The 17259-nt window shown below is 38.9% G+C and overlaps 1 protein-coding gene across 1 annotated transcript; it reads right to left on the reverse strand.

Annotated features, from left to right (window-relative positions):
* Positions 1 to 10883: 10883 nt before the first annotated feature.
* On the reverse strand, positions 10884 to 14950 carry LOC133618104 (protein mono-ADP-ribosyltransferase TIPARP-like). Its single transcript, XM_061978573.1, has 6 exons — positions 14893 to 14950; positions 12532 to 13009; positions 12265 to 12424; positions 12000 to 12187; positions 11692 to 11940; positions 10884 to 11581 (listed from the first exon to the last, which is right to left on the reverse strand). Exons 2-6 carry the CDS (start codon positions 12927 to 12929, stop codon positions 11194 to 11196), a joined length of 1383 nt encoding a protein of 460 aa, XP_061834557.1. The 5' UTR covers positions 12930 to 13009; positions 14893 to 14950; the 3' UTR covers positions 10884 to 11193.
* Between the last annotated feature and the right edge of the window lie 2309 nt (positions 14951 to 17259).

Here is a 17259-nt window from a genome sequence, read left to right on the forward strand (position 1 = left end):
TCAGTTCCATCTTTTCTTGTTCAACAATCTTTTATGTCAGACTCTATTATCATCGTCATTGTCGAAGCAGTGTCAACTTTAATATTTGTCCAGGTACTTAATAGATAATGTATACATTAAAGTATAATGACTAGTAGCACGTAGAGGTTTCCTGCCGTTTCATCATGTGGTCTTCAGCATAGGTGGCTTTGGAGGTGAGCTGAGGTTAGAACAGGAAGGAGTGTTTGACTTGTGCAGTAACCACACACATTTAAACAATAGTCGTGTGTGTGTGTGTGTGTGTGTGTGTGTGTGTGTGTGTGTGTGTGTGTGTGTGTGTGTGTGTGTGTGTGTGTGTGTTCTTGTATTTCTACCCTTCTTGAGACATCAACAAGAAAAAGTAGCTTCCATATGAGGACCGGTGAACCAGCTAGGACATAAACCATGGTCCCAATACGGAAAACCATTGCATCTAATAGATAATGTCTCATTTGCACCCCTGGTACCAAAATTAGGGTGGTCCCAAAAAGGAGGGATTTTTCAAATTGACTGTGTGTCGCTTTTAAAAGTGCTCCCCCTCTGGTCAACATATGAAATAACAAGTGTTTGTAAAAAATTTAAGTGCTCCCCCTCTGGCCAACATATGTAATAAGTGTGTAAGAAATTTAAATATGCCCTCTTTGGACAAAATTAATTAAAAAAATAAAATAAATAAATAGGTGTATAGAAACATACTGTAATAACTTGAATTAACAATGAAGATTAAAAACCAATTACCAACAACAAATTCAAAATAAATACAACTACAAGCTTACCTTTTTTATATTTGTATCAATCAATGTTTATTTATATAGCCCTAAATCACAAGTGTCTCAAAGGGCTGCACAAGCCACAACGACATCCTCGGTACAAAGTCCACATAAGGGCAAGGAAAAACTCACCCCAGTGGGACGTCGATGTGAATGACTATGAGAAACCTTGGAGAGGACCGCATATGTGGGGTGCCATGTCATCTGCTGGTGTCGGTCCACTCTGTTTCCTGAGATCCAGGGTCAACGCAGCCGTCTACCAGCAAGTTTTAGAGCACTTCATGCTTCCTGCTGCTGACCTGCACTATGGAGATGGAGATTTCAAGTTCCAACAGGACTTGGCGCCTGCACACAGCGCAAAATCTACCCGTGCCTGGTTTACGGACCATGGTATTTCTGTTCTAAATTGGCCCGCCAACTCCCCTGACCTTAGCCCCATAGAAAATCTGTGGGGTATTGTAAAAAGGAAGATGCAGAATGCCAGACCCAAAAACGCAGAAGAGTTGAAGGCCACTATCAGAGCAACCTGGGCTCTCATTACACCTGAGCAGTGCCAGAAACTCATCGACTCCATGCCACGCGGCATTAACGCAGTAATTGAGGCAAAAGGAGCTCCAACCAAGTATTGAGTATTGTACATGCTCATATTTTTCATTTTCATACTTTTCAGTTGGCCAACATTTCTAAAAATCCCTTTTTTGTATTAGCCTTAAGTAATATTCTAATTTTGTGACACACGGAATTTTGGATTTTCATTCACCTTTTGAATGCAATTACTGAAATAAATCAAGTTTTTCAAAATATTCTAATTTACTGGCTTTTACCTGTATATGATCCAGAATATATATATAATATATAATAAACATGTGTCAAGTACCAAGTTATATACCTCTCAGGTGTACTAACAGTTAGCAAGTGTCAAGTTAAACGTTAACTGAAGTGTACGGCTGGTGAAGTTGGCAAAAAAGTTAGCACGCTGAACCCGAGGGCCGGTAAGGTGTCAATCCCGGGCCAGGTTAAAAACCCTGTTTAAGAGTGTATGCAGTGTTTTAATAACATAGAGTCGTGGTACACTTGTAAAGAACATAATGTCACGGCTGTCTTGAGTTTCCAATCATTTCTACAATTCTTATTTTTTTTTTGTGATAGAGGGATTGGAGCACATACTTGTTGGTCACAAAAAACATTCATGAAGTTTGGTTCTTTTATGAATTTATTATGGGTCTACTGAAAATGTGAGCAAATCTGCTGGGTCAAAAGTATACATACAGCAATGTTAATATTTGGTTACATGTCCCTTGGCAAGTTTCACTGCAATAAGGCGCTTTTGGTAGCCATCCACAAGCTTCAGGTTGAATTGTTGACCACTCCTCTTGACAAAATTGGTGCAGTTCAGCTAAATTTGTTGGTTTTCTGACATGGACTTGTTTCTTCAGCATTGTCCACACGTCAGGACTTTTGGGAAGGCCATTCTAAAACCTTCATTCTAGCTAATTTAGCCATTCCTTTACCACTTTTGACGTGTGTTGGGGTCATAGTTCTGTTGGAACACCCAACTGCGCCCAAGACCCAACCTCCGGACTGATGATTTTAGGTTGTCCTTAAGAATTTGGAGGTAATCCTCCTTTTTCATTGTGCCATTTACTCTCTGTAAAGCACCAGTTCCATTGGCAGCAAAACAGGCCCAGAGCATACTATTACCACCACCATGCTTTGCGGTAGGGATGGTGTTCCTGGGATTAAAGACCTCAACTCTTCTCCTCCACGCATATTGCTAGGTATTATAGCCAAACAGCTCCATTTTTGTTTCATATGACCATAGAACTTTCCTCCAGAAGGTCTTATCTATGTCCATGTGATGTTTGAATGTTTTTTGTGACCAACAAGTATGTGCTCCAATCACTCTATCACAAAAAAAACAAGAATTGTAGAAATGATTGGAAATTCAAGACAGCCATGACATTATGTTCTTTACAAGTGTATGTACATTTTTGACCACAACTGTAGGAAGTGACTATGGAAGCATTGTGCAGTGTGCCTTCTAAAGTGCCAACCTTCAACACAGGTTCTTCTTCGTTCTTTCAACACAGCTGAATCCTCCAGTATCTTCATCATGTCACTTCCTGTGCGTGGAGGGCACACGTTGCCTGCGGCAAACAATGTGGTCCTGAAGAAAAGAAGCCGGCGTCAGAGAAGGTTCACACCCGAGGAGAAGAAGGACGTGGTCTACTGGGAGAAACGCCACAAGAACAACGAGGCGGCTAAGCGTTCCCGGGAGAAGAAGAGGATTCAAGATTCCATGCTGGAGCGTTACGTCTTGGCCCTCAGAGAGGAGAACGTCAGGCTGCATGCGGAATTGATGGCTATGAAAGTCCATCAGGGCCTGGTCCTCACTGCCAACCAGCGGTACTACTGGAGAGGTTGGGACCACCCGAGAATGCAGACTCCAGCACACATAGGCAGCATGACAAGCTTTTTGTATGCAAACACATCTGGCAGCACGTACCCACCCATCTACTCCTTGTTGGGGCAGCCCCAGCAGACCTTCACCCCTCCTGGAGCTTCGGTAGACGGACATGGTCCAACCTGGATTGCTGGTACCTCAAACTCAGCAGAAGATGATCCAAAACCTCCTGGATGGATCCGTCTAACTGACCTATGGAAGAGACAGTGCAATGCTTGACATTTGGGGAGTCAAATCCCAAAAATTTAGTAAATAATTGAGTAAGATTAAAAAATGTGCCTATTTTTTTTTTCATGAAGAACATTGCTTTAATTACTTTTTACAGCTAACCACTAGAGGGAAATATGATCTCTCATACTCAATATGAAAGTTATTCAAACATAACTCCAAAACCAAACATGCAATATGTCTAATAATGCCTGTATTAATGTATCTTTGTGAGTTTTTACTGTAATCAGGTGCTTTTGTATGGTTTGCGAACACAAAAAATATATTTTTTTACTCAATATGACAGTATAACTCTCCTGAAGGAATCAATAAAGTACTATCTATCTACAGCAGTGATGTGCGGTCACTAGAGGCAGGTGAGGCGGCGCCTCACCTACCATCATGGAAAGAAAAAAAATGTAAAAAGAAAAAAAAAAAATTAAATTGTTATATGTATCCAGTGATTATACTATAAAGTTATTTTCCATTTAACTTCACCAGTTTTAGATTATTTTTATTCAAAATCGCTGAATTTTCACATTTGCCGTTCAAATACTGAGAAGAGACGGTGCGGTGAACAGCAACCAGTCGCGGCACGTCACTCAGTGCCTCAACATGGACGGACTCGGCTAACTGCTGGTCTGCTGTGCAGTGAGACCGTATTGCTATATGAATTATATTATACATTTCCATAGTTTAGTTAGCTGAGGTATATAATGTACAGTGTATTTTGTCAACAACTGTATGTGTGTAAAGTATTTCTTGTGCTGAGCGATCATAAAACTGCTGCGAAGACGCACTGGCTGAGGCTCGCGTAACCTCGCCTCCTGGTGCTGGTTAAGGCACCTTCGCCGCAGACTGCACCCCCCGACGAGAGCGCCACACCAACCAAAGCCCACACCCAAACCCTCCACGTGCAAGACCGAATCCACCCAAAAAAGTCACTTAACAAGAAGCCAAAAAGTGCAAAAACAACATTGCTCGCGCCGGAGGAGCCGTGAACGACTGCAAGGACACAACATTAGGTACACCTGCAGACTGCAGCACGGATTTCATATTTCATTCATTCACAACTCCTCCAACACGAACACCACTGTTCCCGCACTTATAAGTAAAGGTAAGACCATAATAATGTTTTTTTTATTAAATGTGCTTTTTTGTGTGCTACAGTTTGTATGTGTAAAGTTAAAGTTAAGTTAAAGCAGGGGCGTCACTAGCTTTTAAGGACAGGGAGGGCTTTGCCCCCAGGAGATGCACAGGATGCGAGCCAATGTTACGCACGAGCACAAAACTTCACAAACGGCTAACAAAGACTTAGAAATTATTCATTGTTACTATTATTATTTTTTTTAAATGCACGGGACGAAATGAAATGCTCCCCGGGACGATGGCTTTTAACCATATATTTTCTTTTTCTTTTTATGTATTTATTCATTTACATTTTATATTAAATGTCTTGGTTTTTCCTCCCTCTGAAAATCCTATTAAATGTTTAACAAGCCATCCTATAATAATAAAACAGCTATTAATGTAACAATACAATAAAACAAATATATTTAATGATGTTTTTTTCATTATTTTAACAATAGGCTTATGTATATTACTTTATATAGATTCTACAAGAAACACAAAACTTAAAAAATAAATGATTTACAATTGCACACACAAGGTTTTGTGCAGCTTCACTCATTGTAAAGGAAGATAATGTGCTTCGTACACCTGCAGGACCGCAAACAAGGTCGCAGAGAAAATGCGGGCTGGAATTTGAGTGATGTGGGCATTTTCTATATGAACAAGTGGAATGGATTGGATACCGACGCACGAAAGGGGCTCTCTACCTTACGCTACGAAGTGAGGGGAAACTGAGTGAATAATAACAGGTTATATGATTATTTATTTAAACTCATATTTGGGCCACTTTATAATGAATATGTCGGCATTTATTTGTAAAAAAACCCCCAAAAAACACCAAATTATTTAGGGGGGCTTAAGAATATTTTAGGGGGGCTTGAGCCCCCCTAAAATAGGCCTAACAATGCCAATGAGTTAAAGTACCAATGATTGTCACACACACTAGGTGTGGTGAAATGTGTCCTCTGCATTTGACCCATCCCCTTGATCACCCCCTGGGATGTGAGGGGAGCAGTGGGCAGCAGCGGCGCCGCGCCCGGGAATAATTGTTGGTGATTTAACCCCCAATTCCAACCCTTGATGCTGAGTGCCAAGCAGGGAAGAATGCTGGTATGAGCTTTTAAACATAACCCGTTAACTGCTGCCAATCAAATGGTGAATAAGATACTCTTTAGGGTTCATATGTTTGTAAATCTGACTGTGATGAAGTCAGTGCCTCACCAGCCATCAACCTCACCGCACGTCACTGATCTACAGTATAACTCTCACACTAAATATGACTGTTATTCAAACAGAACTCCAAAACCAAACATGCAATATGTCTAATAATGCCTGTATTAATGTGTCTTTGTGAGTTTTTACTGTAATCAGGTGCTTTTGTATGGTTTGCGAACACAAAAAATATATTTTTTTACTCAATATGACAGTATAACTCTCCTGAAGGAATCAATAAAGTACTATCTATCTACAGTATAATTCTCATACTAAATATGACTGTTATTCAAACATAACTCCAAAACCAAACATGTAATATGTCTAATAATGCCTGTATTAATGTGTCTTTGTGAGTTTTTACTGTAATCAGGTGCTTTTGTATGGTTTGCGAACACAAAAAATATATTTTTTTACTCAATATGACAGTATAACTCTCCTGAAGGAATCAATAAAGTACTATCTATCTACAGTATAATTCTCATACTAAATATGACTGTTATTCAAACATAACTCCAAAACCAAACATGTAATATGTCTAATAATGCCTGTATTAATGTATCTTTGTGAGTTTTACGAGAATCTGGTGCTTCTGTATGGTTTGCAAACACAAAAATGGGGTTGTTTTACTCCATATGACAGTGTAACTGTCATACTAAATATGACAGTTATTCAAACATAACTCCAAAAACCAAACATGCAATATGTCTAATAATGCCTGTATTAATGTATCTTTGTGAGTTTTTACAATAATCAGGTGCTTTTGTATGGTTTGCAAACACAAAAATAGTTTTTTTTACTCAATATGACAGTATAACTCTCCTGAAAGAATCAATAAAGTACTATCTATCTATAACTATCATACTAAATATGACTGTTATTCAAACAGAACTCAAAAACCAAACATGCCATGTGTCTAATAATGCCCGTATTAATGTACATTTGTGAGTTTTACAGGAATCTGGTGCTTTTGTATGGTTTGCAAACACAAAAATTAGTTTGTTTTACTCAATATGACAGTTATTCAAACATAACTCCAAAACCAAACATGCAATATGTCTAATAATGCCTGTATTAATGTATCTTTGTGAGTTTTACGAGAATCTGGTGCTTTTGTATGGTTTGAAAACACGAAAATGAGTTTGTTTTCCTCAAATATGACAGTTATTCAAACATAACTCCAAAACCAAACATGCAATATGTCTAATAATGCCTGTATTAATGTGTCTTTGTGAGTTTTTACTATAATCAGGTGCTTTTGTATGGTTTGCGAACACAAAAAATATTTATTTTTACTCAATATGACAGCATAACTCTCCTGAAGGAATCAATAAAGTACTATCTATCTACAGTATAACTCTCATACTAAATATGACTGTTATTCAAACATAACTCCAAAACCAAACATGCAATATGTCTAATAATGCCTGTATTAATGTATCTTTGTGAGTTTTACGAGAATCTGGTGCTTCTGTATGGTTTTTCAACACAAAAACGAGGTTGTTTTACTCCATATGACAGCATAACTCTCCTGAAGGAATCAATAAAGTACTATCTATCTACAGTATAACTCTCATACTAAATATGACAGTTATTCAAACATAACTCCAAAAACCAAACATACAATATGTCTAATAATGCCTGTATTAATGTATCTTTGTGAGTTTTTACAATAATCAGGTGCTTTTGTATGGTTTGCAAACACAAAAAAAAATTTTTACTCAGTATGACAGTACAACTCTCCTGAAAGAATCAATAAAGTACTATCTATCTATAACTATCATACTAAATATGACTATTATTCAAACAGAACTCAAAAACCAAACATGCCATATGTCTAATAATGCCCGTATTAATGTACATTTGTGAGTTTTACGGGAATCTGGTGCTTTTGTATGGTTTGCAAACACAAAAATGAGTTTGTTTTACTCAAATATGACAGTTATTCAAACATAAGTCCAAAACCAAACATGCAATATGTCTAATAATGCCTGTATTAATGTATCTTTGTGAGTTTTACGAGAATCTGGTGCTTCTGTATGGTTTGCAAACACAAAAATGAGTTTGTTTTACTCAATATGACAGTATAACTGTCATACTAAATATGACAGTTCTTCAAACATAATTTCAATTTGTGTTGTACAATATTGGTTGGGAAATGACCAAAATTCAACGGTCAAATGAACGTCAGAACCCAACACGATTAAACGTTGTCAAAAAGCATTTTCTTTCTTTTTTTGTCCTGTCCAGCTACTCAGGCAAATCCTATTTTTGATGTAGATGCCAATATTTGCTCTACAGATTTACTTTACAAAAGAAAAGTGTGGGATATTTCTCTTGTTGAAATAATGTGTCTGACTTTATTAAATGGACTTATATCATTGTTTGGCAAAGCTGAATTGGAGAAGGAGGGGATAGAAAGAGAAAAAAAGGATGACTGAGGGGGAAATTGCAACAACAATAACAATAACAAGCACAACAACAACAGAACAGCATCAGCAAATAGGATATGTACAAATATGATGGTAAAAGTGATAGCAAAGAAGCAGTTAGTGAAGTAAATATTAATAACACAGAAATGACAATGAGCATTATTACACTACAAATGGAGCAATACAAATACCAATAAAAATAGCACTATTGATAATAAATATTAAAAATAATTACCTCTATTATCAACAATACAATTGTTTCAAATGCAACAATACATATATGTAATGATAACTTGAAATACAAAAGACAGCAGACAAATGGAGGGGAAGAAAGAGAAGCGAACTGTATTAACCTTGTAGATTGTTGTAGTATCAATGGGTTAAGCTTTGTCAATGTACCTTGTGTTACCCAGTTTCCCCTAGGGCAACCACGTTAATATATGTTTGATTAGATGTGATTATATGCATGAGTGTATGTATGTATATGTACAGTATGTGTATATGTATGTTTGTACAGTGAATGTGCATGTGGATGTATGTACCGTGAGTGTGTATGAGTGTGCTGTATTTGTGTATGTATGTGGGAGCGTAGGTACCTATGTATGGCCTGGGAATGCCTTGGGATCACCGGGGAAGAGCTGGACGAAGTAGCTGGGGCGAGAGAAGTCTGGGCTTCTCTGCATAGGCTGCTGCCCCAGTAACCCATGTTCGGATAAGCGGAATAAGATGGGACTTTTAGCTCAAAAATATTGTCTGTAAAGCATTACAAAATAATGTATTACGCACAGCTACAGTGGTTTTATGAAGTAACGTAATAACGTACAGCATTTATCTTGCAGAATGGACTTTTACGTTATCTCCGTCAAACACCATTAGCAGCTTCTCCATATTTTTATGGAAAAATATCCGCCGTTTAGATATTACTGGTTGGCGTTATTGACTCATTTTGCCCTCGAAAGCCTGGAAATAATATGAGTCATTAAAGTAATTTATATTTTCTTATTAAATCTATTAGTTATTTCCATTTTTACAGAAAAAAATACATGCACTCAATGCAATGGCATATATTTTTTTAAACATAAATATTACAATGTAACAAATATATGATCATACATTCAAACAATGTTTTTGTTAAACTAGAAATAAATACTTTTTATCTGCTTGACTCATGATTTCAAAGCAAGTTATTCCTCAAATTGTCCGATTTTATAAATACATTTTACAGAGACTTTATGGAATTTACTGTGGTTTTATTTTGACCATAAAATGCTGGCAACTGAGCTGCCAGTTTTTTACTGTAAAAAACGCTGGTACTATTTTGCTATTCACAATAGTACACGGTAAAATCTACAGTTGTCGTTTTTACGGTAAAATCAGGCAGCTAAGTTGCCAGAATTTTACTGTAAAAATGCAGTTTTGTATTTACAGTAAAAAAAACACTAAGTTCGACAGTAAAATTCTATCAACTGAGCTGGCAGTTTAGTACCGTAAAAACAGTGGTACTGTTTTTTCCATTTTACGATAACATTTTTGCGACAGACCTGTCAGTTTTTTACTGTAAAATCCACAAACGATTTTCACATTGTACATAAAAAAACAAATCATCAAATGTGTAGGCAATTGTGTGTGAATTGTGAGTGAATTATGTTTATATAGCGCTTTTCTCTGGTGACTCAAAGCGCTTTACATCGTGAAACCCAATATCTAAGTTACATTTAAACCAGTGTGGGTGGCACTGGGAAATTGTGTAATATCATTCACTGTCAGAAGTGGCCCTATAACTGCGATATGGCCCTAAATTACAACGAATTTGACAACCCTGCTCTGTGCCAACTAACGGTGGGGAGGCTCATAACCCAAATGTTTGCTCGCAACCTAAAACAACTATTAGCCGAGAAACCGCTCGTATCCTGCAAAACTTGTGAACTGGGGCGCCCGTCTCCCAAGGTACGACTGTACTCTTGTCACACTTTGAAAATGACGTTGTGTGCTGTACATTAAAGTGTTTCACGGTAAATTGGTACCTCTGCTTTTGTTAGTAATCCACTGCAAAGGGTCCAACAAAAAACTACTCATACAAAAACTTACCTTTCATAAGAAATAATGTATACACATTTTATAAAGAATAATTATTGTTTTATATACAGAAAACAATGTGAAATACATTTGAATGATGAAATGTAGAAATGAACATTTAACATTATACCTTTATGAACGCATCCTCGTTCATCCATGCAGACTGGACACTGGCAGAGGGTGGAGTTGGCTCTCTTGGTTGCTTTGTTGGGTCAGCTCCTGTCTCTGGCCATGCTCCCCCCACCCCAGCAGACGATGGCGTGGAACACCGCAGAGGCCACCTCAGTCTGTATGTTTTTTTTATTTTTTATTTTTTTAGCTGTATGTAAAAATGGCCGGTTGCTTCAGCTCTGCTCTTTTAATGTCTTTAGTGTCCTTTGTTTTCTTTGATGTTTGATGTTACCCTCTTACACACATGCTTATGTGTGCTATGGCAATGAGTTGTTTCCCCTTGGCCTTAGTCTGGACCCCCTCTTCAGGAGCCCATGCTGAGACAGAATATTTGAACAAATCAAACTCAGCATTGTATTGCCTTTAAAATGACTTGCTAAATGAGTCAAAACCAACAATAGATCATTTTGAACAACAACTTTTATATAGTCAATAATTATAATCATTCACAAGCAAAACTTTTGTTAATTAAGTGCCAGTTGCGAATAGATAATATTTAAAATCTTAAGAAATGCAATGTGGTTTAAAGAGAGAAACATGTTAAAGATACTCTTATGTGATCTTGAATCAAACGAGGTCAGTGAACGCCTTATCCGACTAAGTACCTTTTTTTTCTCTCTGGTACGCCCAGAAATAGACCGCCTGGTACATGTCAGTGCTTCACTTTCTTTGTGGATGACAAACGGAATATTCTTTGCCAACGTGGACTGCGTCAAATGTCAATGAAGTGGGACGCATCTTTGAATTTGATGAGGAAGTAGGGGTAGATCTGGCAGCTGTCAGAGACTATAAACTCGTCGGGCAAATATGCTTTGTTAACACAGGCGTCGTAGCGGTCTTGCCAAGAATACGGGTTCAAGATCATCTTCCCCACCAGGACTTTTGCTAAGAACATGTGGCGGACCCCATCAGGCTCCCCCGAAGTCGTGAACTGATAGGACGTTTCGGCTGAGGCGGCAAAGTAAGAGCCGTTACCCCTACGCGGGTCGAAGTTGTTCTGGCAGATGTCATTGACGGCCCTTTGTTTAGTGCCGTGGAAGAGATGGCGCTCCAAGGGTTCCTGGCAGCTGTCATGCTTTTTCTGCATGGACACCTTTTTCCTGCAAGCGCAAAACAATGCCCATCTTTAGAACATCACGGCACAGCTTACCATGGAACTGATCCAAAATGTTGTCCCAAACTGAGGTAATTTCAATAAGTACAGTCTGACCTTTGATACTTGTCCCAATGCAGGGCATTCTGGACCATATAGATGCTGACAATGTCCACCATGGTCTTATGCAGACCCTCGGTGAAGACTTTCTGGACAGTCTTGAAGGCCCTTGAACAGGCCGGAACATTCACCAGGTTCATGTCCTGCTTTGAGTCTAAAGACCACACTGGAGGGTACAAGGAGGTGAAGTCCTCCAGAGGGTCCACACTAAAGTTCGGCTGAAGGAGAGGCTGGGCAGGCTCTGTCCTGGAGGAGGTGAGGCAAAGTGAGTCACGGCCAAGAACTTGATCAACGGGGTTACCAACTTCAAGTAAGGGTGCATAGATTCAGGCGAGCGGTAAACTGCTACGCAGCGGACATCCCTCTTGTAGCCGGTCTTGACATTGATTTGGGTCATGTTGGTAAAGTCCACCTTGTACTTCTGGGCATCGATGATTAAAGAACAGTGTGGCTCCTTCTGGCTAATTTTCCTAAGGAGAAAGTCGGACTGGTCCTGCAACACATTCACAAATAAAAGTTCCAGACTCCACGCCTGAGAAATCTTCATGACACTTGGCGGGACAAATGGACCTGGGTGTACTCCTTCCATTCTAAGATTTCCCTCCAGTAGATGCGCCACTTGGCGGGGAAGTACGGGTGACTCTCCGAGTTGCTCAGACGTCTGACTCTGCTGTACTTGGACGAGCAGGATATCTCCATGGTGTTGAATTCCACAGTGTAGATCATTTTCCTATAGAGCAGAGACCAGTTGAAACCAAGCAGAGGCGAGTGAGCCCCCTCAACGCCCCCCAACACTGTTTCCAACCCCCTTCCCAACCTCCTTCCCCGTCCACTCACCCGTCATGGAGGCAGGCAATGTTCCGGTCCACTTGGCAGTACCTACGCTCCAGGAGAACTTGGGCAGAAGATTGCACATCCACCCAGGTCAGCGTCTTGAGGCACCACAGCTGCCAGTGGAATGGCAAGGCCGTGTGATGCTTTGGACACGACGTCCCCTCGGGGCACTTCCCCAGCAGGAAACTGTCGCAGATCTCCACGTCGTTCAAGCTCTTTGTGTGGAACAAAAGCGGCTGTGCAGGGGACTCGGAGGTGATCTGGGCGGCTGGCGATGGAGACGCTTGGCCATCTGGGGGCGCCAGACCAGGAGGGGAAGGCTGAAGCACGTTATCCGAGATGCTGAGTAACGCACAGGTCTTGTGGGTCGAGCCATGTTTCACAACCTTGGGCGAGGTCATGCTGATGGGGAGCTGCTGGGTGAAGCTGCTGGTCTTCTGGGTCAAGTGGATGCTGACTTGGAAGGGGTTGGTTAGTCTGGCTTCAGAAGAGTACATCAGAATACGATGATTTGCACATCCTTTTTAACCTATATTCAATTGAATAGACTGCAAAGACAAGATATTTAATGTTCGAACTGAAAAACGTATTTTTTTTTGGCAAATAATCACTAACTTAGAATTTAATGCATACTTGCCAACCCTCCCGGATTTTCCGGGAGACTCCCGAAATTCAGCGCCTCTCCCGAAAACCTCCCAGGACAAATTTTCTCCCGAAAATCTCCCGAAATTCAAGGCCACGCTCCCTCCAGCTCCATGCGGACCTGAGTCCGCTTTCCCACAATATAAAGAACGTCTACAGTAAAGCAGTCCGTCTGCCGTAAACAGCAATGTTGTGACACTCTTAAACAGGACAATACTGCCATCTAGTGCATTTGATGAAAGCACTTTTGTGCGTGCCACACAGCAATGCATAATCAGAGAGGGTGTTCAGCATGGTTAGAAAGATAGTGACAGAGAATAGAACAAGGATGGACAATTCAACCCTTAACTCAACAATGAGTAGATGAGTGTTATGTGTGTGTGTGTATATGTGTAAATAAATGAACACTGAAATTCAAGTATTTCTTTTATATATATATATATATACATATATATATATATATATATATATACATATATGTATATACATATATATATATATGTATCGCGGGGATATATATATATATTTATTTCATACATATTTACATATATATATATATATATATATGTATATATATGTACCCAAATACTTGACTTGGTGAATTCTAGCTGTAAATATACTCCTCCCCTCTTAACCACGCCCCCAACCACGCCCCCCGCACCCACCCCCACCCCCCACCTCCCGAAATTGGAGGTCTCAAGGTTGGCAAGTATGATTTAATGGCAGCAACACATTGCAAAAAAGTTGGCATTTTTACCACTGTGTTACATGGCCTTTCCTTTTAACAACACTCAGTAAACGTTTGGGAACTGAAGAGACCAACTTTTGAAGCTTTTCTGGTGGAATTATTTCCCATTCTTGCTTGATGTACAGCTTAATTTGTTCAACAGTCCGGGGTGTCCGTTGTCGTATTTTAGGCTTCATGTTGCACCACACATTTTCAATGGGAGACAGGTCTGGACTACAGGCAGGCCAGTCTAGTACCCGCACTCTTTTACTATAAAGCCACGTTGATGTAACACGTGGCTTGGCATTGTCTTGCTGAAATAAGCAGGGGGCGTCCTTGATAACGTTGCTTGGATGGCAACATATGTTGCTCCAAAACCTGTATGTACCTTTCAGCATTAATGGTGCCTTCACAGATGTGTAAGTTACCCATGCCTTGGGCACTAATACACCCCCATACCATCACAGATGCTGGCTTTTGAACTTTGCGCCGATAACAATCCGGATGGTTCTTTTCCTCTTTGTTCCGGAGGACACAACGTTTCCAAAAACAATTTGGAAATATAGACTCGTCAGACCACAGAACACTTTTCCACATTGCATCAGTCCATCATAGATGAGCTCAGGCCCAGGCTGTTTTGCCACTTGTGCCAGCTTTTTTGAAACTTGTTGCAGGCATCAAATTCCAAATGAGCTAGTATTTGCAAAAAATAACGGTTTTCAGTTTGAACGTTAAGTATCTTGTCTTTGCAGGCTATTCAATTGAATATAGGTTGAAAGGAATTTGAGAATCATTGTATTTTGTTTTTATTTACGATTTACACAACGTGCCAACTTCACTGGTTTTGGGTTTTGTAAATTCAGACTTTTTTTTCTATTCAATCCACTTAGCTTTTAGAAGTCTCGTCTAGTCAAAGCAAACACCCTTTAGCCCCAAAATGACGTAATTTACTCGACTTTGGTCAATAAATTAAAGTTTATAGTTAAGAAACTTACCTTCTCGGCTCCTGAACGTTGACTGCAGGGACAATGTGGACTGCAAAGAGAAAGTTCCTCAAGGACGGTGTCAGGATGGTAATGATGATGAAAGACGGGTTGATTTTTTTCATGTCTTTAATGCTTTGTAAAAGCTTGTTTTTTTATCTTTGTATTATTTGACTGGCTGTTCAAAGTATGGATTTAAAAAAATGAAAAAAACAATTAAAAGTAAAATCAGTTCAACTTTGTATTGTGCATAGTATTGTCTGTTTTGATAAGTACAATACCAATGACTAAAACCTAGCATTGTGCATTTTAGTTATAACAAAAATATGGAGTTTATATTATATTAAATCAATCTATGTATTATAAGCAACCTGGCATTTTTAATCAACATTTTTTTCAATTACAACTTTATTTTACTTACTATAGATACAATCCAAATTGTTTTATGGGAATATGCTGCATATTTTTCAAATTGTATTTACAAATAATTGTGTATTTTCCCATTTTAAATATAAATACAAAATGTAATTTTAACTAAGCAAATCAGACACGAAACATTTTTTTTAAACTAATACTCATAACTGTGGCCATAACTACCATAAAGGTCATGTCATCTTTTAAATGACAAAAAGATGATACTGTAAATATACTCTGTGTAGGACAGGGATTCTCAAACTGTGCTCCGCCGCTCCCAGTCTGTGGAACGCTCTCCCTGACCACCTGAGGGCACCACAGACTGTGGATGCTTTTAAAAAAGGCTTAAAAGCCCTTCTTTTTTTTTTTTTAACCTTTTTTTTTTTTAGATATATGCATACTAGTTATAGCTATTTGGCTGTTCTAGTTTTTATTTGTATTTACTTCTTTATTATCTTTTTATTTTTTTATTATTTTTTTTAAAACATTTTTTAATTTAATTTTATTTTATTTTATTTTTTTTTTTTATTACACTGTAGCACTTTGAGATTTTTTACTCAATATAAAGGGCTTTTTACAAATTATTATTATTATTATTATTACGTGTACCACCAGTGGTACGCGGGCTCCTTCAAGTGGTACGCCAAAGAATCACTTGAATAAACTACTATGTTTAACTTTAATATATTCAAAAACAGTGTGTAATGTAGCAATGGACACAATTTTAAATAAAGTTGTTAAATAGGCCTACTATGCTACTGCATTTTAATGTTGGTCATTATGGTGGTACTTGGTGATAAAAGTTTGAAAACTACTAGTAATAAATCGGAAAGTCACTTTGCTTTTAACAAAGCTGAGGTCTGCTCAGCTGTTTTTTTTCTATTTTTCTAAAGCTGCAGTGACCTCCTATGCATTAAATCTCAGCAAATACAGTCGAATATCTAAAAGAAATCACATTAAATAACATGACTTTAATAACAATTTTATGATGGGGGAAAATACAATGTACGTTTTTCGTCTTCAGTCCCATTAGCTACTGTGCGTGCCTCAACTGCTCGGGGGCAGTCTATACGCTTTACATCAGTGGTGTCAAATGTATGGTCCGAGGGCCGGATCAGGCCCGCAAACAGGTTTTACCTGGCCTGTGGGATGAGTTTGCTAAGTATGAAAATAAACCTGAAATTTTTAAATAAATAAAAAATGCTGTCCACAAGGGTTGTACGGTATATCGGTATTAGTGTAGTACTGCGATCATATTCGCTACTATACCGCCTCTGAAAAGTACCGGTCCGCCATTCCCCCCGTACCCCCGTCGTCGTAACGTCATGTCATTGCTGGTTTACGAGCAGACAAGCATGTTCGGCAGCGCACAATCACAGAGTACTTACAAGCAGACACAGTGTGTAGACAGAAAAGGGAGAACTGACGTATTTAGGCTTAAAAACTAACGATAAAGGTGAAGTTATAACACTGAAACACCCTCAGGAAGAGGTGCTTTAAGACATGGCTAGCTATCTAGCGGCTAAAGTCCATCCCCAGTCGGCAGTGTTTTAGCTACTTCTAAATCACTAATCCTCGCCTCCATGGTGACAAATAAAGTACGTTTCTTACAAGTATCATCCCTGCAGGACGAGGAATAGCTAAACATGCTTCACTACACACCGTAGCTCACCGTCAAAATGTAAACAAACGCCATTGGTGGATCTACACCTGACATCCACTGTAATGATACCAAGTACAGGCACGTATCTAGTTGATACTATGATGATTACGTCGATATTTTTTGGCATCACAACATCTTCTTTTTTTAATTTATATTATGTTTATAAACTCAGGAAATATGTCCCTGGACACATGAGGACTTTGAATATGACTAATGTATGATCCTGGAACTACTTGGTATCGGATTGATACCCACATTTATGGTATCATCCAAAACTAATGTAAAGCATCCAAACAACCAAA

This window comes from Nerophis lumbriciformis, linkage group LG18, assembly GCF_033978685.3.
Source record: "Nerophis lumbriciformis linkage group LG18, RoL_Nlum_v2.1, whole genome shotgun sequence".
In the NCBI taxonomy this organism is placed as follows: Eukaryota; Metazoa; Chordata; class Actinopteri; order Syngnathiformes; family Syngnathidae; genus Nerophis; species Nerophis lumbriciformis.

Bases quoted from the DNA above. Each gene is read 5' to 3' on its own strand.
- LOC133618104 (XM_061978573.1), bottom strand. From the start codon at position 12,929: ATGACCTCGCCCAAGGTTGTGAAACATGGCTCGACCCACAAGACCTGT. The intron at 12,425-12,531 runs GTGAGTGGACGG...TCTGCTCTATAG, and splicing joins ATTGCCTGCCTCCATGACGG to GAAAATGATCTACACTGTGG. The intron at 12,188-12,264 runs GTCCATTTGTCC...AATGTGTTGCAG, and splicing joins AATGGAAGGAGTACACCCAG to GACCAGTCCGACTTTCTCCT.